Source organism: Trachurus trachurus (assembly GCF_905171665.1).
Source record: "Trachurus trachurus genome assembly, chromosome: 22".
NCBI lineage: Eukaryota > Metazoa > Chordata > Actinopteri > Carangiformes > Carangidae > Trachurus > Trachurus trachurus.
Window position 1 is genome coordinate 9,295,402 of NC_139907.1, and position 23,967 is coordinate 9,319,368.

General features: G+C 40.8%; 1 protein-coding gene across 1 annotated transcript; it reads left to right on the forward strand.

Moving 5' to 3' along the window:
- Positions 1-10,250: 10,250 nt before the first annotated feature.
- mbip (MAP3K12 binding inhibitory protein 1) lies at positions 10,251-16,765 on the forward strand (the record flags this gene model as incomplete). Its single annotated transcript, XM_083997538.1, has 9 exons — positions 10,251-10,370; positions 11,196-11,309; positions 11,529-11,738; positions 12,336-12,432; positions 12,801-12,866; positions 13,257-13,415; positions 13,757-13,854; positions 16,291-16,329; positions 16,425-16,765. The coding sequence occupies 9 exons, from the start codon at positions 10,251-10,253 to the stop codon at positions 16,530-16,532; spliced, it is 1,011 nt and encodes a 336-aa protein (XP_083853664.1). The 3' UTR covers positions 16,533-16,765.
- Between the last annotated feature and the right edge of the window lie 7,202 nt (positions 16,766-23,967).

Genomic DNA, 23,967 nt, shown 5'->3' on the forward strand with positions numbered 1-23,967 from the left:
GTGCGGGGCCAATCACGGCCCACCCACTCTCTCATTATTCTCGCTGCCCTCCGACATGACACGGGAACAAAGTACACATCAAGCAACATTAAACCCTGGGATGGGAGTAATCAGGAACCCGTTATCTCTTAATGAAGGAAAACACATGCGGAGCGATACACATAGCGGGTAATCAATAGAGACGCTGGACAAAGAGAATCGGAGCAAACCCCCCCACCCACCTCACAACGTCCACCACCACCCCTCCCAAAAAAGGGAAATGCAAATCAATTAGAATCGTTGTTTGCTTTGAAACCGTTCAGTCTATTTCCATTAATTACATGTTCATTAAAAGTAATTCGTCTAGGCAACACAGCAACAACAGTTGTCTCCCCCCTTCTCCTTTTCTTAAGCAGTGATGGACAAGACACTGGCTGAGCTCCAACTCCCTTTATTTAGCTTTTAATCTTACTTACTCGGCCTGAGACTTTTTTTTTTTTTTTTTTGGAAGAAGATGAGTTTGAGGCAAGATGGCCCACACTGTGTAGTATCTGCTTAGCCTGTCTGTATTTGGGTTAAAATAGCCAGAGGCAGCTTGAGTTCATTTCAAACTACTTTAAAATCTCCATGTTGTCCATTCTTGTCATTAAAAAGCAATTTGTGCAACACACTCATACCAATCTGCTTAGGGAAAAAAAGGCAGATCTCTATTGTTTCACTGAGTGTTATGTTAAAATGTCATGTTTTACCATCATGATCAGTATGCTATCTTATCTCCTTTTTTTTTCTTTCTTTCTTTTTTTTTTTTTTTTTACACAATCAGAGTTGCTTTTACCAAAGGCCCACAACCTCTTGTTGGTTGCTATAGCATTTTCAAGCACCATTCTGCTAAATCCCAACCCCCACATAGACCTGCTCTGCACACTTGTAATAAATTATCCTCAAGTGAAACGACTAAAAACGAGCTGGACCAAAGCTGGACAGGGCCACTTTACTGAATCATACCTCATAAACATTTTCATTTTTTGTGTGACTTGACCCCCAAAGCTTTTATACAGTCAATACATGCGTCTGGGTCTTTCAGTGCATATCCTTGCCAACTCTATGGGCCTACTGTTAGTGCGGCTCTTATCTGCATGCTAATGACTGATGTTATGCAATCGCATTTTGCAACAGCAGTAGACAAAATCTGTAGGCGGCTGGATGCATCTCATGCAGAGCCTCCTCCTTATCCTACACCACTGAAGTGCAAACATATGTGTGTCTGGAACACCAGTGAGAGGGAGCGTTGATTTGTTGATTAATTAAATGTGCCCCCCCCACCACCACCATACCCCCCCCAAAAAAATGTCCCCTATAACAGCACACATTCACAATGCCGTACCACCAAGTTTTAGTGGTGAACAAGTGGAAATTTGAATCAGCCTCTTTATTCCATGAGTCCCATCTTTGCCAAATTGAATGCAGATTGAAAATAATTTTTCAGCTCTTGACTTCAGCTATTCACCCGCTCTCTGAATTGGTTTTGCTACTGTCACCATGCCACACAAATGTAAATAAAAGCATTTTAAGTCTTGAGAAAATCCTTCAAATGACTGTGTGCCTGTCATTTTCAGGGATACTGTCTAATGCGCATTGAGAAGCCCCAAAAAAATGACAGCGTCAACTTATTGCAAATAAATTGTAATGAATTAATCATGAAATCCTCAATTCATTCAGTTTTAGAAACCAGTGTATTTCAATTGATAACTGTTTTTTTTTTTTGCACAGACTAACCATAAGTGATTATTACATGTGAGAGCACCTCGACATCTTTAAAAAACAGCCTTATGCTTTTAATAAAGTCTTTAAAATGCTTTAATATATGTACATATCAATTTCTGCTACCAGCTCACATCCTCCAGTGGTTTGCCAGCGCAGGACCAGTGCCTGCTGTGTTCTGGCAGGAAATCAATACAGGGGGGGAAAATCTGTTCTAATCATCTGTACATTTTCCATCACAATCAACAATCAAAGCCAAGACCTGAATCTTTATTTGTAGGCCTGAACTGAACAATTTTCCCACTGTGAAAGGCAAGCTAAATTAGAACCCTTGGTTCCTGTTAGTAGCTCTTAATGGCTCTGATTTGTGAACTGCTAAATGAGGTTATGTAAATTGATCCTGAATGTAGGCAGAGGCCCCCAGGTGACAGGTGCAGTCAGATGAAGGTGGGGGGCAGGGATGGTGTCATGAAATGAGGAGGGAGGGGAGGGCAGGGCGGCGGGGCGAGGGGGTAAGGAGGGGGGGGGTAAATATAGCTAGATGTATTCATAAGGCCACAGAGAGACAGATTTACGCACTGAGGTAAGAGGAGCTGTCTGTGGGCTGAGTGAAGATGTAAACAGGTTCAAAATCTGAGCAAAAAATGTTGATATGTTTCAAATGAATTGAATATTAATCAGACATTGCTCTTCACAGACTGATTGATAAGGAAACATATGTCTGTCCAAGTATTGGTATATGAGCCCATAATGAATTACAATAAAACAAAGCTCTAATTCTAATATATAATAGTATATATTCATATATGTATGTTTTCTTTACATAAAGGAGGAATTACAATTATTGAAAATCCATTTGATCAGTCTGTATGTTTCTATGCTGCTTAAATGATGGTTGATGTGAAAATCTACCAGATATGATGAGTTTGAAAAACAAGCATCTGTATTAATATAATATTTACAGCATGTATAGACTTACAAAAACTCTAGTTTAATATTCTAAATGCATGTTATACAATGATTTATATTTAAAAATCTACTTTTATGGTCTAACACTCTGACCTGCGCGGCACTTGATACTTTAAGTGCATCTCTCTGATTTGTATTTGCATTAATAACTGCAGGATGTTTCATTTTGTTGCTGTAGTTTTACAGTGTACTATGGTAGAGGACCTGAATGTTTCTCCCAGCACTGCCAAATACTGAGCCCACCTTGCCAAAACAGCACTTTCAGTGTTTTTGCTCAAACTACTGCTGCTGTTCAAAAACCCATCCACACCCTCAGTACACAGCCTCACTTTTATTCATCATTAATTTGTCATTATGGATCACAAATATTTCATGTTTTAATCCGTATATCTCGTGTTGGCAGGCGGCCACGTTTCAGACGAGTCTCCATAGTTCTGACTGAGGATGTAATAACAAGAGAACTATCAACATACAGCCTCTCGGGGGGGAAAGACTGCTGAGTGACTGAAGCACCGTGACTCACTGCTCTTCACCTCAGAGACACGGGGCTCCTCTGGTGTCTGTCTCAGATACAGGGAGGGACAGCGTAGGAGGACTGACCTGTCTCCAGTGACCTGGTCAGTCTCAGCGCTCACCAGTGGCACAACAAAACACATTCAATTCAGCACTGTAAGTATTTTCTCCACTAGATTTGGCCTGTTGGCTTTTTTTTATCTTAAAATTATACTTCTTCAGATTTGTGCATTCTGATTTTTCTGCTACTTTGTGGTTATTTTTACCCTTTGGTGCAATTGAAACAAAAACTTAACTTAACACAGACATATACATCACCTTTCAAGTTGTTATGGTGGACTATATATTTACATGCAACACTGGTGTTTATCTGGAGTTTTTTTTAAGGTCAGTATGTGCTTGCGTTCTCAGTACTCACTTTCCTGTTACCTCTGTGTTGCTCAGCTTGCATCAGCCCCTGAGGAAAAAAAAAACACATCTCTGGCTCTTTAGCTGCTAAATGTTCCAACTTTGACTGTGTGACATTTGGTGCTGAGCAGGTAGCGTGCAGTGGTTTCTAAGAGCCTGTTTCTGAAAACAGTTGCCTGAGCCCTCTTGAAAAATGCAGATGAGAGACTGAACTAAAAAAAAACCCAGTGCTGGAGGTAAAAACCAAAACACTGAGCTGAAAGACGGTGGATACTAATCAGGGTTCTTTGCTATAGCTGAGGCTGCATGCGATGTGCACATACTTATTTAATTGTTTAAATAAACTTCAGATAACATTTCGCTGTGGTGTAAATACGATTTAACAGTGCCTGGATGGATAAGTTGTGTGGCAGTGGTCATAATGGGACCAGCCATCCCTGAACTGAAGTTCCTGTGCTTCCTTAAAAAGTGAGTTATAATAATGAAATAGTTCAAGGTCAAAGTCATTTTATGAGTTTAGAAAAAGTGATTCTGCCTAAATAAAGTTAACTTGGGAAAATAATCAATAAACTTAAAACATTAAGTTGGATCAGCTGACAGACTTTTACATTTTCTCAGGTTCAGGAGTCAGTTCTTTATTTGGCCTGAAGATCGTGCAACTGCAGCTGCTGAAGACACTTTGAACCACAGAGGAGTTCAACACTGCAGAACCTGCACCCCCCATCCGCCAGTCCCCACCCACCCACACACACATACACACTGAAGCCAACATGCAGGATTTCTTCCAGGGCCTTGAACACAGGTACACACTAAATCCTCTGCTAACCTTTAGTTGTTAATACTTATTCTCTTATATAAACACAACCAAAAAACGTATTATTTAAACAAATTAATTCAAAACACAACTAGTGTATTGTTTCTGAAGAATTCACTTTTCACTTCACAATTATATTATTATATAATTATGCAGAATAAGAATCTACACAAAACAAATCATCATGTTCTAACACAAGTGGTGGTAATGTGACCAGCTACATTATCACAATTGTAATTACCCATTACATATCATAGTGCATGCAATAATAACAATGCATTTCTTTATATTTTAATAACACTGCACTTGGGTATTCTGCACAATAGGCCAACCTTTCCCTCTGTTACCGTTGAATGCAACGACTTGTGGAGTGTGTTTCCAATGTTTCTAGTCTGACTTAAACATCTGAGTTGTTTTCTCAGCTGCTGTTGTGAACGATCCTTCAACCACAGGTGACACACTCAGAGAGAAAAAAATAGAAATTTGATCTAGAATTTCTAGATAACTGAGCGAGTTTGTATTATTTGAGATATTGAAACTTGCGTTAGAAAATTGATCTTCCAATGAGACTGTTTTCTCAACTTGTGAATGCTTCGTTCGCAACTGGTTCTTGTGTTATCTCGCCAGTGTTACAGTGATTTTTGCCTGTTGGGTAATGTGTTATGTAGTCTTGTCACATATACGAGTGTCTGTAAGACACATGACTTACAGACAGTCAGAGGCGTGTAATGGAAAACTATCTGAACACAGATCAGGTAAGAAAACCTCTTGAATTGCTCCACATGTGCCAGGTATAGGCTGTATTAAGCTGATTAGGCAGTTGCACATGGACGGGCTGGAGTGCTGGTGGTCGTGCATCTTCCTGTCGCTGATTGGAAATGTGGCGGGAACAGCAGTGTGCTGAGGTAAAAGCCAGTTAATAACTTTATGAGTATCCTTAGCGCTTTGTCCATATCATTAATGCTCTTCAGAGTCAGAAGTGGCTTAAAGCAATAACCTGCTAACTTTCAGTGGAGGCTGCTGCGGCACAGGAGTGTGGCGTTTTCTCTCCATCACATTAACTCACTGAGAGTTTGGGTTTGCCTCTGTGTGAGTGGAAAAAAATCAAGAGTGGACTTTTTTTTTTATGTTGGTCATTGTTGGCTTTTTAGTGATGCAAGTGGTGCAGCTCTGTGGATGAAAATGTTGGTGTGTCATTATTGTCTGAGAGGGGCTGTTCACCACTTCGATCCAACCTGAGATCTGCACAAACCCCTGCATGGACTGTGATGTAAAATTGTAGTTGTGCGTTCATCCGCTACCCAGAGAATGAACATTATTGACTTAAGTGATCCGTTGACTTTTCTTATTGTACCACTACAGGGTTGCCTCTACTGGTTTGGAGGGAACAATAAGATCAACAACCCTACAGTGGTTTACCATGCAACATAATACAGAGATTCTCCTTCCTATATGAACAAAAACTTTTCATGTAGCACACAATTGTCAGACTAATGAGACCAAAACAATGTCATTTCTCTTTGGTACTTTTTGAAACTGTCTTCCCGTAAAAAAAAGTATTTTGTTCAGGAACTTTTTATGACCATTAGTTACCTTCTAGTTGCTGCAGTAGTTATGACAGGAGCAGGGGGAAGGGATGTGATGACGTAGTATAAAGAGCATGAAAGGCTGCATAATTAAGTAGTCTTTGGGTGTAAATCTATGCTTTGTTTATTATGGTAGCCATTATCATAACCAGGTCTATTTATGGATAGTGCTGTAAGTGTAAGGGGCAATTGCCCTTAGGGACCTGTGCTGGAAGGGGGCACCCAGAGACGACTGACATTGGTCCATATCAATGACAACATGATGTTGCCAACAGCTGTGTACACAGAACATTGTGCACAGTATGCTAAATTGAATGGCTGCAGCTAGGAGGGCCTCCAAGGTGTCCCTTGACTGGGGTCTCCAGAATGTTTAGAAATGCCCCTGACTCTGAATGATAGGAAAAAGGAAAGTCTGCACACCAACAATGGCTCCAGAGCAGACTTGAGAAGGGTTTCTGACCCGAAAGGTTACTCCCTTGTTTTGGTGATAATAAATTATTGCTCTGGAGATGTTGTTGGTGTGCCTTTTTCCTATGATTTACTTGTGTTGTCCGGCACCCAGCGTTTAGACTTGGGGATGTGCATGCTTTTTCTATTTTTCCTGACTCTAAATGACCCACAGGTGTGAATGCTAGTGTCTATGACGGCCCTGTAACATCGGACGGGTTCAAATGACTTTTTCTTCTTGTGCAGGTCAATGGGTCAAATGTTTTACTTTTCTAACTCCTAATACGAGTTTTGATCAGATGTTCCTGAACAAAGAATCAACTTTCCTCTGCTTTTCTGCTATTTTCTCTACAAACCTTCTTCCTCTATTTTTTTAAGACAATAGAAAGTGTCACAGATCTGCCGGCATGGCTCTACTTTTTTGGATGGTGAAATTATTCGTCATCTGAGCATGTGTCCACTGTGATGTCCTCCTGCCTCATGGCTGACATCAACTGATGGTTATTAAAAGCGACTTCTCTTCATGTTCAGCTGCCGTGGGGAGCTCATTCCCAAGATCACAGGAAAGGACTACATTTAATTATTCCCCTCTCAGTAAAACGAGACAAAACCTTCCCTCTGCAACCCACTTGCCTCTCCACATTGTGCCTCCCTCTTTCTCCCGACCCTCCCGTCTGGCCTTTACTCTGTCTCATGCTCTGTCAACATCATCTGCCGCCGTGGAGCAGACAGACTCAAAAGCGGACCTTTTTACTTTCCTGCAGGTGGCTGATGTGACTGAGGCAAGAGGCAGCAACAATCCCTCTTCACTCACTCCCCCTCCACCACCTCCACCTCCACCATCACCATCACTGCAATTGCTGTTGAACACAAACTTCCTCTCTTTGCTAAGACCACATTCTTCTGATCCAAAGAACATTTTCTAATCGACTTACATGCAGAACACAAAAGTAGCGGTGTACAAACTCAAAATGTATTAACCTATGAAGTAAACAAATGGTTTATACTCCACCACAACACAATATTATCTCATGTTAAGCAATCATATTTGAATTTTACAGGTGTTTGTTGTCTTTAATTTTCTCTTTATGCTTTTTAAAAGAAGATTTAATGATGCTAAACTTTTAAATTCACTAAGCGTTTACATTTTTACTCAGTGTTTTCCCCCTTTTTTGTCTTTTGAATCTCTTTTCTGCCAACCGAAATGTTTAAAAAGGAGATACTTACTTAAATTTAACAGCAGTATATAAATACCAAATACATTATTTATAATATATATTCAATTTAAGGCAGATATAAAAATATTCTTAAGTGTGTGAATTTCTAAACAACTATAATTTAACCTGTAAAACTTGTGTAATCTGCAAAAATTCCTAGGTGAAAGATATTTGATAAAACACAGACACAGTTAGTTCAAATTTTGAAGTTTTCTTTTAGGATATTATATTTATGTATAATATTTATTAATGAGGTAATTATCTGTTTATGAGGACTTACTTAATTCTTTAGCAGAACTAAACACACATCTGCTAATGAAGGCCATTGGATGTGACTGAGAGCCATTGACAAACACACAACAAAAAACTAAACAGGGTATAAAGTAGCTCCTTTTAATTCCACAATGAACACTTTATTGAAATTACTGCTTAAATATAAATGCATCAGGCAATGATATGATACAACTACATTTTGTTACCAGTATTTCTGTGTTTTTATTTGAATAAAATTGTAAATGTAGAACATTTACTCAAATGAAGATTTTTATGAAGCAATACTTTTTCCTTGAGTGAATTATTGCAGTAGTACTTCTTCTGCAACAGCACAAAGTGAAATTCAAGGTATGTGAATAGGCAATGTATGTGAAATGTAAACATTTTTAAGGCCATCCAAGCACCTTAAATCCCATTTTTTGTGATGATAACAATCATTATAACTATAATATTATTCTCAGGTCTGCAGCCGGCCAAATTAAATTAGCAGGTTTTTTTGGTTTTTTTTTATTTATTTCTGAGCTCCTTGCTGTGTGGGAACAGTCAGCAGTGGCTCAGCATGTCAAACCATGTCAAGTGTTACAGTTCCCTTCCTGTTTCAGAGGGGAAAAAATATCACCCCAGAGATGAATTAAACTAAAAAGGCTTGTCTTCAGACCCCTTCCTAAAATGATTAACCCTTCTAGAGAGTATTATTGAGTTCTGAGTGGTTGTGCTTTCTCATCGCCTGTAATTGTTCTTTTTCTGTTGTTGCCTTCATCAGTCTCCCTCATTATATGAAAAGAAGGGAAAAATGTCTGAATAGAGGAGGGAGATTTTCCCACAGTCACTCAACACAGAAAAAATACGACATTGTGGCCAGGTTCCCATCCTAATGCCCTGCTGCACAGTCCGCCTTGCTCTGATGGACAGTGTTCTTATAATTGAGTGACCATTCTTCCTCCTGTCTGAGAAGTAAGTGATTGAGAATACAGTTAAATGTAGCTACAAATCTCACATTGAGTCAGTTTAATGTGCAGCTGCAGGTAGCCTGATCGTTTCATGTTTGACTGCAGATATAAATCACAGTGAAAATCTTGATGCATAATAAATTGTTCATTTCGCATTTAATGGGCACAACTTTGATCCACTGGTAAATGAAGGTATAGCTAGATTACACACAAAACATGTTGTCATTTACAAAATAATTATACTACAAAAAGATGAAAAGATTTTGATGTACCTAATAAATTGGCAACTTACAAGTACACTCACACTTATTAAATGTTTGTATACTGCTTATGAATGTTAAATGTGGGACCTACTTCATATTTTATGATAAATGACCAAAATTAATATATTACAATAAACTATTCACACAGCAATAATCAATATGTCTCGTATCAAAAGAAATGAAGTTTGATCATTATTAGCCTATATTACATTATTTTCCATGGAGGAACATAATCTTTTGTAAATTTTATGTATTTGTCTTGCTTGAGTATTTTCCTTTTGTTTTACACTCCTATTCCACCATATTTCTGAGTTACCTAAGCAGCTTCAGTTACTGTACCACCATTTTTGCATGAAGAGCTGATAATACATGACTTTGTTATGGATTAAACCAACTTAACTAACCAACAACAGCACAAACAGGCACTGTAGCTGGAATGATTAGTTCATGTATTATTCATTCATTTAGAGCTTGAAATGGAAAGTGTATTTTAATGGTGATGGGCATTTCTCATGCTGCTTTAATTATTATTGCATGTATATTAATAGTCTATGAAACGATAGTTCAACAAAGCTAATTGGGAAATTATGACAATCCATTGACAATGAGTCTTTTCTTTCTTTTAAAAAACAAACAAACAAAATAGCTAAATATTATGTTGATTCCCGCCTCTCAGATGAGATGATGTGCTTCTTTTCAGTTTTCTTCACAGTGAAATGAATGTCTTTGTGTTTGAATTTTTGCTTGAAGAAAACTAGAAATTTGAAGATATTACTTTAGTTTCTGTGAAGGTGAGAAGATCTCTTCATTCATATTTATTGAATGTTTTCAATGATATAAAATAAAACAATAATGTACACGAGCATGTACCGTCCCAGAAATTCTATTCTATTCTATTCTATTCTATTCTATTCTATTCTATTCTATTCTATTCTATTCTATTCTATTCTATTCTATTCAACCCTTCCTGTCATCGACCATCGGTCTGTGCTCCTACGTCATCCATTACGTACGCGCCTTGACTGATTCTGACCAATCAGCGGGCAGGATTTTGTAAACGTTGAACAGCAATGGCGGACACAATGAAGCCGAGTGGACACTACACTCCTCCTAATGAATCCAGGGACATGTCCAGCCTCACGGACTGCGTGTGTGTGTTATTGAAGCTGCTAACAAACTTCGGAAAAGAGGTTGGTTTGACGCTGTTTGAACCGCGTTACCCCGAGCGACGGTTCTTCTTTTTTTAGTCCGCGTTGATATCTACCTAGCTTCATGCTAATGTTTTTAGCAACCGGTTGTGTTAGCAGAGCCGCTAACTGAGCTGACTCCTCCGTTCATCCTCGGTCATTCAGCTCACCGGTGCAGCCTGGACAGTGAATGTACAGAAAAGTAACAGGGCTTGAGTTTGTGTCAGCGTTAAACGATGCAGTTTTATTTCAAACGACTCACAGCTTTGCGCATTTTCACCCTTAGCTCAGCTAGCCACTGTGTTCAATCAGTCTGAGGCTCAATCTCTGCACTCAACTTGAATTTTTATCGTTATATAAATCCACAACAGCTCTCATTATTACGACATGTCGCTGACTTTTAAGCTACTTAATTTCCAATGTGTAGCACGCTTTGCTTATACTATTGTGCACTTTTGCGATCTCTTTATTCTACTCTTTGTCTTGTAAAGTTGGAGTAACTTAAAGCACACAGGTATAAAACATCCCCAGCATCAATAACTTACCGAACTTCAGACATTATTTTTCCTACAGTATCATCATGTTTAAATCTCCTGCACCTGCTGCACATTCACCACAATAATATATACTGCATACTTGCACAACTAAAACTACCATATATCTTTAGTATTAGTGATAGTGACAACATTTCTGAGTAAACGAATATAATTTTGCCGAATTAATTTGTACAATATATTAATATATTATACCAAGCAATTCCATGTTAAAAACTGAATCTGCTGCTGTGCAGTAATGTCACCTCACTTTCTTTATGTTTTTCCAATCAAGCTCAAAGTAGGTGATGCTGCGTTGGTGATTGAAGTCAACCCTGATGCTGTGACTCTTCCAACTCCAGCTGCTAATGTCTACAGCTGTTTGCAGGAGCACATCACAAAATTACAGGTAAACTGACTACATAGCAACTTGTTTTCATTTTAGTACTTTAGTAAAAATGCCCAATTTTATTGTTTTTAAAGAGTAAAGCATTTTTCAGTGATAGTGAATAAATGATTACTTTAAGTGGCACAAACTGATAGTTTTCATAAGTTTTCTTTTGCAGTTGTTATTTACAAAGTACATTATCGTTTGACAAAAATCAACTTGAGTTTTGTGTGTATTTAGACTGTTTCAGAAAGCTTAAAGACGCTTCTGGAGGCTGATAAAGATCGATTATCCATAAAGTACAACACGTCAGAAGATGCAGTCACCTCATCTTCACTCAGTGCGCAGACGGCCTCGCTGTCTCCGCAGCATCCTTCCAGCTCAGAGGACTCAGACGACAAGACGGCAACAGAAAACGTCATGGTTCAGATCAAAGCCAGGAAATCAGAGGTTGGTCTCAGATCAGTCAGCAGATCTGTCAGCTGTTCCGGCAGTGACATTTTTAGAGCCCTCTTTACTCTCTGTCAAGCAAATGAATAATCATAAGTAATTGCTCCCGAGGAGATGTGCACATGATGTGCCGCAGTGAAGCAAATGCTTGATGGAGACCCGATAAGCTGAGTTCGGCAGAGAATAAGGGGTCCTTTAGTGCTGTGGTCGGGTAGAACAGACCACATTGCTGGAGGGCTTTGAGAGAGGGCCAGGCCCTTGATGGATTATGAAGTGGATGCTCATTACTCTGAGATTGCATGTGGATGAATGACAAGAGGCCCCATTCTGTTGTGCATTTATTTTGGTAGCCAAGCAAACAGTATTCATATTCCATCATGTGATGATGGCAAGCAATTCAACTTTTTTGGCTACCTGGATTCATTTCCTACTACAATTCTCACTCTGTGTAATGTAAATTGCTGCATGCGTTTTGCAGATTGTTGACATTAAGTAGGCCAAAAAAGAAAAAAACCTCATTGCCTTCTTGACACCTATCAATAGCTCATCAATGCGTTGTGTCTTATTATCTCTGTCATTTCTCCTTTGTGACCCTAGATTGAGCGAAGAATATCTGCATTTATGGAACGCAAGCAGATGGAGATCAATGAAAACAATGTGCGCGAGTTTTGCAACGTGATCGACTGCAATCAGGGTGAGAATGGGAGAGGGGTTGGGGGCAGGGTGGAGAGGGAGCCTGCACACAGATTGCCAATGTTTGGGAGAGAGCTGATTTCCACAGGCGAGAGGTCAGGCTGAACTGCTCCAAGAGTGGGGCTGAAGTAGGTAACACACTCGGCCTCAAAACACAACCAGCTTAGTCGAGAAAAACATCAGAAAGAGGCTCTTTTTTAATTCAAAGCCTGTGTGAGACACCACCAGTTATAGAAATCAGGACACATTAATGGTAATAGCATTTAAGAGGGATATATATATACCTTTTTACCCCCCCCCAAATCATCTTTATTTCCTTTTTTACGTGACATTCTAATTATGGTGTAAATGTAATTTTCTCCTCTTTAGAAAACAGCTGTGCCAGAACAGACGCAGTATTCACCCCTTATCCTGGATTTAAAAGTCACGTTAAGGGTAAGAAAATAAATATTTGCCACAAATGTCAATGTGACATTTCCCATAGGTGTATCTGAAGAACTGCAATCGTCGTTTTTTTTTTTTTAAGTCACAGATCCATAATCGTTCAAATTCTTGTTTAGAGGAAATTGCCGAAAATGAAATCCTTATTTGTAATTTTTGGTTTAATTAATACAATTAAATTCAAATGTCATTATGCAGTACATTACATTTTATGACGATAAATCTGTTTCTGTCTCAAAATGTGGAAATCATAAAAAAAAAAAATCACTGTAATTCAATCTAAAGAAACCTCATGAGTCTCCTCTCTCCTCTTTATTATACATGTTGTCTGGTTAATATTGGGTTACAGTTTGTGTTCATGTGTTATGTTCTTCGACTGGTTAGTTACGCGGGTGGTTAACACGTACGGGCCCCAGACTCGGGGCGGGGGAGGCCAAGGAGAGGCCGGGGAGCAGCAGAGGGGCCCCATTGCACGACACTGTGGAAATGCAGCCATAGAAGAACGACTTCACAACATCGAAACTCACCTGAAACTCCCAACAGGTCAGAGGAGCACAAGGATGCAAACACTGCGCTAATACATTATAATAAAATGAGTGTGTTTGGGTCTGTAATGTTCAAGTGCAAGTGCATTTTTTCAGTAAATTGAATTATATCGATTCACCATTAGAGGAAATGTAGGACATAGAAATGTAACAATGAATGAACAAGCCATTTCATTAGATTTTACTGTCACATGGCCATGATATGTTATGATCATGCTTCTGTTTTTACACTCATGCACATTGCACATGCATTAGTCACAGTCTGCACTCTGTTTGTCTTGTATTTTGTATTGAAGTTAATCAATATTTAGGCTGATCAACAACTGCTTTATTCCTCAGCGGGCCCCGTTCCATTGAGCGTCTACCAGAGGCTGAAGAAGCTGGAGGACCGTATCCTGGAGCTGGAAGGACTTTCACCAGAGTACTTTCAGTCCACGGTGAGTCCTCGGGCTCTGAGACAGACAAACAAAAAGCACTGAAGACATATTAGTGAGCAGCACCTCACAGCCTTATCTCTGAGTGAATCAATCCTTTAAACAACATACTGGTATTATTTTTTTATTTCATTTTAGTTTACAAGAGTCATAGATAGGTCACTACAACTCTGGAGCAGATGTACATTTTACATCCGTTATCTGTTAGAAACAAAGTATAGTTATTAATTACTGCTTGATCTGCTCTTTGAACCATTTTTTGAGATAATTGTGTTTCCTGATGAGTTAGTTATTGTCATTTTATCATAGATGATCATCTTCAGTGTAGCAGGTATCACTAAATCACATGCACACCATACTGCCGTTACCATAACCAACATATTCTGTATAATATATAATTCCCACCTCTTATGGTTGTGCAGGTATCAGCCTATTCTCAGACTGTGTACTGAACCTCTCTCGGGTTGTTGAGGTGTCGACTAACATGTTCCTCCTCTGACACAGTCGACAGGTGTTAATGTTTCACCTGACAAGACAAGAGGAGAAGCTCCTCCCTGACCGTGTCTCAGCAAAAAAACTCCCTGTTCTCTCCCAAACCCTCAATGCAGCAGATTTTCTCTTGCCTCACATAAGCCGTGTGGTGTTTAATTTAAGTACTCCGCTCCAATTGGGTGCTCACTTTCATCCACTGCCAAACTACTGGTGCACAAAGTTTCAAAGCATTGTGTTTTTTTTTTTTTTTTACTGTTCAAGCGTCAGTAGCTTGTTCAAGTTCTATACTAGACAACTGGGGAAGCACTGAACATGACAATCACCCTCTCCTCCATTTTGTGTTGCAGTACTTTTATATAGTTGAGTTGGAATAGAAAACCACAGTCCTCCTTCCCACTCTTCCCACTGGAATCAAAACTAGTTTAACTTTTCTGGGGGTGGCCAGGTGGTAGCACTCACTCAAAGCGACTTTTCAGTCTCAAGTCTCAGGGGCAGCTGCTGGTTTCAGGCTTAATTCACAGCAAATGGAAGTTTAGCTACATGAGGAACCCAGGCTACTCTTGATACATCACTGCTGCAAGGTGAGCCTGCGTCAGGTGTATTTGACAGTGTAAAGTATAAAAAATGAAGTTATATTATGGTGTAAAACGAGAGACACAAGGAAATCTGTCGCAGCAGTTTATCTTTTGGTTTGCACAGGTACTGATTCATCTGTTTTGGATACTTGGATTTGTTTAGATCAGAGGGAGTCGATGGTTTTTCAGACAGTGACTCACACTGTGTCGGTGGGAAAGAGTGTTTTCCACCTGAGCGGTGCCTGAGCTGTCAGGTAGAATATCATCATCGAGCTGTGGGAGAAATCATCTCAAAATGAAACGAGGACTTTCCCCTGAAATGTCCCGATACTTCAACACGTTTCCCTTCTTGAGCTGCTCTCAAGTCGATTTGAATCGAAGAAAAAAAAAAAAAAAGCAGCACGTTTGGTTACATTTCCTTTAACGTTCAGGTCACTGCAGACGGCTCACTCCGAAGGACGACTTGTCACTGTGCCGAGCTTTTTTTAAGCGAAGTGCAGATTCAGAAGATGGCAGTAAATTATTGGACTTCATATTCAATCCGACAGACTCGAGCAGAGTCGCACAGACTCTAATTTCCCATCCTAAAGGAGTCTGTCCAGCATGTGTTTAGTTATCTGAGTAAGTGTGCTTGAGATACTGCATGTCTCTTCACACTGGTATTTCTCAGCACAGCATGCTGCTTCTGTGAGTATGCTGCTTTCCATCTGCCTTTGACTCACTGCATGTTTGTGTGAGCAGTGCAAAAGATGTTGAGTGTCTTTGAATAAAATGATGGGGTCTTTTATATTCCGAGTACCACTCTTTTTTTTCCTCCTTTTTTCTCTTTTGCAATACGTGAAAATACTGTAGTTTGGTGTTTACTGAGGAGCTTTACACAGTTGGCCGACGATTTCAGGAACAACATTATAACACTGAACAAGGAAAGCAGGCTACTTAACACATTATGCAGCAATTTGAAGGTTTGAATATGTAAAAAACATATTTCTTGACGCAGTCTTGCACACACATCATGGAACCTCTTTTCAGCTCTGACCAAGGACATTATTATTGAATGTTATCACTACTTGGCTCTCTCCTTGTGTTTGCTGCTTCCAATTATTGTTGTTAAGTGAATAAATGTTGTGTTCCTCTGATAGCCCATAGTCTGCTGCTCGTTGCTTTTATAACTTCACGTGGATTTCAGGAAATTCGAAGCACAAGTTTAGTTTTTTCCATTCAATTGTGTCCATGTCGCTTAGTAAATTCTTTTTCAGTCCTTGAGGTGAAGTAAAAAAAAGGAGATGAAGTGGATTTCTTGACGCTTCAGGCAAGTTCAGAAATTCTACTAATTAAAAATCTAACATATACTTGTTGTACCCCTTTTTTGTAGAGTCACCTGCACAAGCGACCAAAGACGTCCCCTGCTCAGGTTAGTAGCTTTTTTGTTTCCTTTCACTGTGCTCTGTGAGTGGAGGTTAACCTGTTTTGATCGTTTGATCACTTCTTTCTTACTTTGTCCTTCAGGGCTGCAGCCTGACGGAGCTGGATGAGAAGATCAATGCGGTGAAAGCAGCGCTGCTGAACAGGGTGAATGAATTTGGGCCTGGATATGGAACAGAGTGCCCACTGTAACAAACACAAACCATTGCTCCAAACACAATACATTAGTTACTGCATTCAACATGTTTCCTCTATTTCTGTCTATTCATCAGTGACTCATTATTAACTCACCCTGACCATCGACAAGGTTAAAGAGAGGAAAACTTTTCATAATCAGTGTCATTTTAGGGCCACAAGTGAAGATCAGAATGATAATTCCTCTAAATTGTTTTGTAGTTAGGTGAAATATAATTTCTCTGTGAATAAAGGTGTTTTTTTTCCTCCATGAAAACTTGAAACTTGAAATTTAATGATGACCTTGATGTGTAAACTGTTAATGTAATGTGTTATCTGATTGAAATCTGACTTGATAGAAACTAACCATAGATAGATAGATACATACATAGATAGCTAGATACATAGATAGCTAGATACATAGATACATAGATGGCCTAAGCCCATGGTGAAACCTGACCAGCAGTTAAAAACACTGATGCGTTTAGTTTAATATCATATCATAGTTGGGGTATTTATTACATTACTTAAATGATAAATAAATTATAATGTCTTGAATAATTTTCAATCAGTGAGTTGTTCCAGTTCTAATAGATGAGAACAGTCTGAGCTGCACACATCAAAGATCAGGAAATACATTTGGTTTAGAATTAAATCAACATGGGTGTTTAACATCTTTAATGTCTAATACTGAAAAAGGTGTGTGTGTGTGTGACTATGAATGTGTGTTTGTGTGTGATGCTAAGGAATCACAGGGAGAGAGAGAGCACCTGATTTATCTGCCTGACTGCTGTGTGACGATGATCACCCCTAATGGTTGTCATTATAACAAATGACCTGATTACTGCATCTCTGTTTGGAAAACATATTGGAGACCAAACAAACCAGCATTAAATGGGACGCCGCCGCGTTTGACACTGACATGTTTATAAAAGGTTTGTGCGTCGCCTTAACTGAGCAAGCGGCTGAAGCAATAATTGCATACAAACATTAATTTTTTTTCTCTCATGAGTAAACCAGGAGAACTATTGCATTGCATCATCATGAAACTGCAATGAAAGATAAGATTATTTTTATTTCTATGGTTTCTGCAGTTTGGAAAGTAAAAACACAAGTTCCAATACCAGAATAAAAACATACTCAATTACATAAAGCTCATGCATTCAGAATCCTAGTGAAACAAAACTAGTTATTATCAACAAAACTTGATATTAAAAGTAAAAGTGCATGGTCTGAAACGGTCTCTGTGAAATAACTTAGTGCCTCAATCTTTTTTTAAACCAATAGAGACACTTCAGTTTCAGTATATTTTCAGTTTTTAACAACACACTGTTTAATAAGGCCCTTCAAGGGACATAAACATTGCAATCATAGAATAATAACCACTTATAGCCTACATATTTTGAAGTAAAATGTACAATATTTTCCCTTGAAATCTAGACTATAATAATAATTTAAAATAAGAATTAGTAACATAAGAGAAAACTCATGGAAAGTACTAGCATGCATTTCTGAGAGGATAGAGACAGCTTCCTCTTTTTTAAAAACATGAAACTCATATAAACTAATAACCTGCGAATAAAAGATGTGCTTGGATGCAGCAGGCACCTTGACCGCTTCATGGCCGACTACATCAAAGCACAGGTTCAGACTGTGTATGTTCGAGCCACTGGAGGTTAAAGCTACTTCAACATTTAACTCATTCTGTGCTGCTTCTCGTGGGATGAAATATAATTTTTAAATTATTTATTAATGCAACAGGTGTGACAAACGGAAAACTTTCTCACGTCTCTGAAAAATAACTGTAACTCCCCCTCAGCTTTTCTCTGCAGTTGCTCTTTGTACGTCATGTCAAGATTTGTTTCAGAGTTGATTGATGGAGTGACCTGAAAATAATAGAAGACGTTGCATTGTGAGCTTTTTTTTTTTTTAGGATATTTCATTCTTAAGGCGGAAATGGGGAAATTTTCTCCCTTTTTTTTTCTCCCACCCCCTCTTTCAGGTGTACCCCGCTTGTTCAGCTCTGTCCGTCTCTTGCTCACAGACTGGAACCTTCTGGGCGTCGAGGGGCCACACCGAGCTGGGAAGGGGAGCACTTGAGCTGCGTGTGCTATGTGGATGTGGACGGGGGGAGGGTGTGGGGGTGTTTCTCATTGTTCCGCAGGGGCTTTTGTCTCAGACACAGCCCCCTTATGAGGGTTAATGAGAACAAATTGGTCTGAGTGTAACAAATGGATTATGGAGTTGGACAAAAGGTTGCATTTTGTGGGCTGCATTCGCCAGGATCCACCCATCATCTGCCCATTCAGCCGAGCGCGCTGACGAGCGTCTGCATGAAGTGGCTCACTAAATATCTCATTATATTTATCCTATCTGCTTTATTACATGAGTGCATTATGTGTGCACACTCCCTAAAATGAATTTAACTACAATGTAAAGTTTATATCGAAATAATGCAGTTTGTAATCGGTGCAATTACCTGGCTTCTTTCCTACAGCTCATGTCAAGAATACAAAGTCAATATGTCAACATTAGTGTCAGTGGTTAGTGCTCTAAGGTTGGGTGGGCATAGTGTAGCCTTTCAAATTAACAAAGAGCCACTTCCTCATTGACTCTATGTAATTCCCGCCTGTCAATCAGTCCTCTCTCTGCCTGATTTCTTGTAACGTCCTTGGGAACCTCAGTAAAAAGACACAGAGGTGTTCCTTGTCTTCTATGGGTCCGGTTGTATTTTTTGGTGGGGTCGAAGGAGAGGATTCATATCCATTCATATCTCAAACTCTTAATGGGCTCCAAGCCCTCCAAAAAGAAAGCTCTTTCCTGTGACTAGTCAGCTCCAGTCTTTATTCATCTGTGGCTCCGTGTCAAAAAAGACTGTTGCTCGTTTGTGCCCTGAACAATGAGGAACAAGGCTGAATCTCTAGCTGGGAACAAAAGACAGAAAACAGGCTTTTCACTCTGCAGAACATTAGATTCTGACACATTTTGCCATGGCAGTTTTTTTTTCACCATCCTGAGTGCTGTGGCTCTGGTCTTTTAAAGAGACCACCTGTTGGCAACAAGCCTGTTCTTCATTACAGGCAGGCCTATTATCACAGGATGAGGAGCGCCACAGGCTAACTTTTTTAAGTTAACCCTGCTGCAGTTTCCAAAGCTGGACGATTGGGAATCGTAGATTACATGTTACCACTGGAAAGCCCTATTTTCTTCATGTAATTTTGCATCTTGTTTTTGAATAAGAGCCTTTGTGGGCATAAGAGGGAAGTACTTCATTCTCGCTCTTGTCAGTCACAAATGTCACAAACAAAGGGACTCGAATGTCGGCACCTCGAATCTTCTGTAACCACAGATTTGGGGCTAAGTTCATATGCCTCACTGGTAGAAAACCCAAATGTACTCGCTGTAAAGTTGTTGATGGTGGTCTCCTGTTTTTCATTCAATTATTTCTGGCATCTGAAGGGTTTGTGTCCTTCTTTTGAAAGCAGATTTGAGCAATTTTCAGCACCCAAAACATTAGCATAACTACAGCATGATAATGATTTTCACGACTCTATGTAAAATAAAAGTACTGTAGGTGGCAATGAAGCAATCAAGTGCATACTCTGGTTTTGAATTGGACATGATAAACAGGCTGACAGGAGCCACGAGTGGTTGCTTTATTTTATTTTATTTCAGTTGGAGTGAGTGAAGATTTTAAAGATGGTGTGAACCATTTCTGGTTTTCATAGCTCCAAAACAAATTTAAAAAGTAATTCAAATTATTTGAGGTAAAACTTTTTGCAACTTGTTATGTTGTAGACACACAAAAACTCTATGGACTGTAGAGTTTTGTTCTTTTTAAGTATGCGGCCCCAGGACAGCTATATAGGAGGTCAAATTTAAATGTCCCATGAGGCAACATTAAAACGGCAAATACCTCTGTCGTGCTCATGCCATCACTGTCAGAGTACATCCGATGCGGTCGCACTTGTTTCATGTTCACAAACACCCGGAGAGAGAGAGAGGGGGGTGTGTGTGTGGGGGTGGGGGGGTGCGTGCACCTGTGACCCTCCCCCCACTAAGCAGACAGCACAAGAGAGGATCCCCCTGCAGCCCACGGTCTTCAATAAGAGGCAGTCAGCTGCTCTCTGTGGCCCTGCTGCACGGTCCCCAGGCTCTCTGGAGTTAAATGTGCCTGTGATATTGCCAGGAGGGAGCAGCGGGAGTTGAATTCAGGCAATTACAATCAAGTCAGGGCATAGTTAGTGCGTGGGCCCTGGCAGCACCTGAGCTGGATGCTGATGAGACACTTAGCCCCAAACCCTCATGCATTGGCCCAGGCGCTGCACAGAGCAAGCCCTCCTTCCCCCGCCCCTCCTCCCCTCTCCCTCTCTTTTCCCACAGCAGCCGACCCCCTACTGGACACTTCCACTTCCCTTCACCTCATTTAGGCCTCTAGAGCTCTCTCACCCTCTCTCTCTCTGGCCCTCACATTGCAATACTTCTGCTTTATATAGGTGGCGTGGAGTACTGCACTCAATCACTCTTCATTCATTCACACTGTACAATAATAGACTACTACTCCGATATTGTCCTTCAAGCACCTGTGCATAGCAGAGTTTCAAACATCATGCGATGTCTCATGCCAAGTTCTTGAGAGATATGTGAAGAGTTATTTCTCTTGACCGCACAAAGGGAAAGCTGTAGGAAAGTGTTTGATCATCTCTGTTGCACCTTAATGTGCGGTAGAAAGCACCTTTAGAAGAGTTTTCCTGCTCATCCTCGTCTTTATTGCGCATTACATTTACAAGCTCAAGTGCCATCTCATCGCTGACTCTGCGCTGACATTCATTTGCAGGTGTCTGACTATAGGGCACGCCGTGTCCTGACTGATGTGTTGTGGCAACAGGAAGAGAGAATGGAAAGGGAGGTGAAGTTCTTGAATATCTATGACCCGAGAATATGGAGTCAGGCATCACAACAACACTCTGAGCCCCTTTTCCCAATAAGATGCTCTCAGCTCTTTCTGAGGGAAAGCCTCCCAGCTCCCGCCCTCTCTCAGCCACCACACTTTGCTGAAGTGTCATTAGGATTGTAAAGGGCAGGTTGCCATAGAGCTTGGATTGCAGCAGATGTATGGACTCGTAGATAAAACCACCATATTTTGAATGTAAAGATCTGAGTGTGGCGCCTAATGGGAGGGCGCCATAGTGGGGACTACGCTCGCTACTTCTTCATCTGCAGTCTGTGCGCATGCATCTTTCATGTGTCACTTTAGTGTTCTGTTTTGTGAGATTGCTAGCTTTGCTCTTCAATCCACTTTCATTGTCTATCTGAGGCTGTGCTTGTTAGTTAGAGCTGGGCATAGTATTTGGCGAAGCAAGGGGAAAGGTGGAACACCTCTTTCACGATTTTTGCCATAATGGGTGTCTTTTGATTTTTCCTGGGCTTTGGAGACTACCAGGGATTGTCTCTTTGAAATTATTCCATTTTGGCAGAGAAAAAGAAAATGGATTGCGCTGATCCTGTTTTGTTCCTGGGGGGACGGCTGCAGTATTATCCTGGGCTGACACCGGTGGCGAAGAGGCAATCACAGTGGCCCTCGCTCTGACAAAAACACTCCATCTGCAAGGAGAGGAGGAAATCACACCACAATGATGTCTGACTCTTCTGCCTCACTCTGGCAGCTGGGCCCTGGGACCCATGAACTGCTACACAACCGCCACCACAACGGCTGCTATACAAACGCACAAACGCACAAACACCACAATACAAATCAGCAGCTGTAACACACACAAAGGCAACGCACCTGCCGTCACACAACAACAAGAACAGGGTGGATTTGTTTGAAAAGTTTCTTTTTCTCAAGGCTAGTTAGCAAAGTCTCATACACTGCACGCTTATCAGGATTAGTATTAGTATTAGTGTTAGAGCTGCTTTTTTTTGTTTAAATCCACCAAACACCTTAAACCCACTAGAGGAACTGTTAGCCTACAAAATACAAATACCATCAGGATGTCAAATGCTCTCTCTCCCTCTCTCTCACACACACACACCAGATGCAAGATAAGCAGCCGTGTAGCTCGCCCTGTTAGTATTCAGTAGCGTCACCTCCTTCCCTCCGTGTCCCATACCTGGGGATCAAACGCACCTCTTTGTGAGAGAGGCCTGACCCCCTGCTATCAGCAAACAGAAGAGCGCCCAGCTGACACCACTCTTGAGATGTGCCATGAAGACGGAGGCCTGTGATTACAGCACAATCCTGAAGAGACAACCCTCCACCCCGGCTCCAGCCCCAACCTCCTGCATCTCCCAAAACACAATCCGCCCACCCCCCCACCCAAATCCCTCACCCCCTCCCCTCCACCTCTCCTCCACGACAAATTCACCTATCTCTGAAATAGATGTTAATCTCTCGCCCAACTGGCTGCCTCTGAGACCTCATTGACACACATATAGCCATGAATAATCAATAGGGCGCTATTTCCGCGAACGTATTTGTCAGAACAGGTCATTTCTTGTGGCTATTTCTGCAGCAGATTAGACTCTGAGATCTGGACTGGACTGTCAGATCAGTGGTGGAGGTGTGTGTGTGTGTGTTAGTGTATAGGTGTGTGGAGCTGCCTCTGGATTGCAGTGTAACACAGAGGGGTATGGGTCTGTTTAGTGCCGTCATAACGCCACATGAAAACCAATGAAGGTAAAGCAAGAGGGGGTATTAATTTGTTGTGAGAGGCAGAGGCTCAAGTGGGTCTTCCAATAGCAAATTAGCAAACCCTCATTTCAAAAACCCTCATACATACTAGAGAATAGTGATGCGCAAACACAAACAACATGCATGTGCACATGCGGACAGTATGTTCCTGTGAGGTTGAGGGGGGAAAAAATGTCTCTTTTTCCGCGGCATCTCCTACTTTTCTCATTCTTCCTCAGTCTCTGTCCCTCGTTGACACACACACACAGACACACACTTATGCACACACACACACACACAAGAAGAAAACTTCAATTTTATCTGCAGGGGCAGAAATCAATCTCACATCTCTTTAGTTAATCCGCAATGGCTCTCTACAGATCCTGACACTAATAAGGTATTGAGCAGGTGAGGCCAGGGGCTGAGGAGGAGAACAGAGGGAGAGGAGAGGCCTGCAGTCTGGGGCCCGACTGGCGGCTGGCACTGTTCCAGTGCAATTATGGGGCTTGTGTATGGGAGAGAAGGGTGCAGGAAAGAAGCAGCAAAGATAGAAGGGAGAGAGAGAGAGAGAGGGGCAGGGAGAGAGGGAGGGAGAGAGAGGGAGGCATAGAGAAAGAGCGAGAAAGAGGGGGTGGGGGGAAAAATCGATCCCATCTGTGGTATGATGGTTAATTAAAGCAGCTCTTGAGCAGCCCAAGGATGAGAGGCTTGGCTGGGCTCCTGGAGGCACAGCTCTGATTACTCACACAGAATGGATGGTTTCTTAGCAATGAAAGGAGG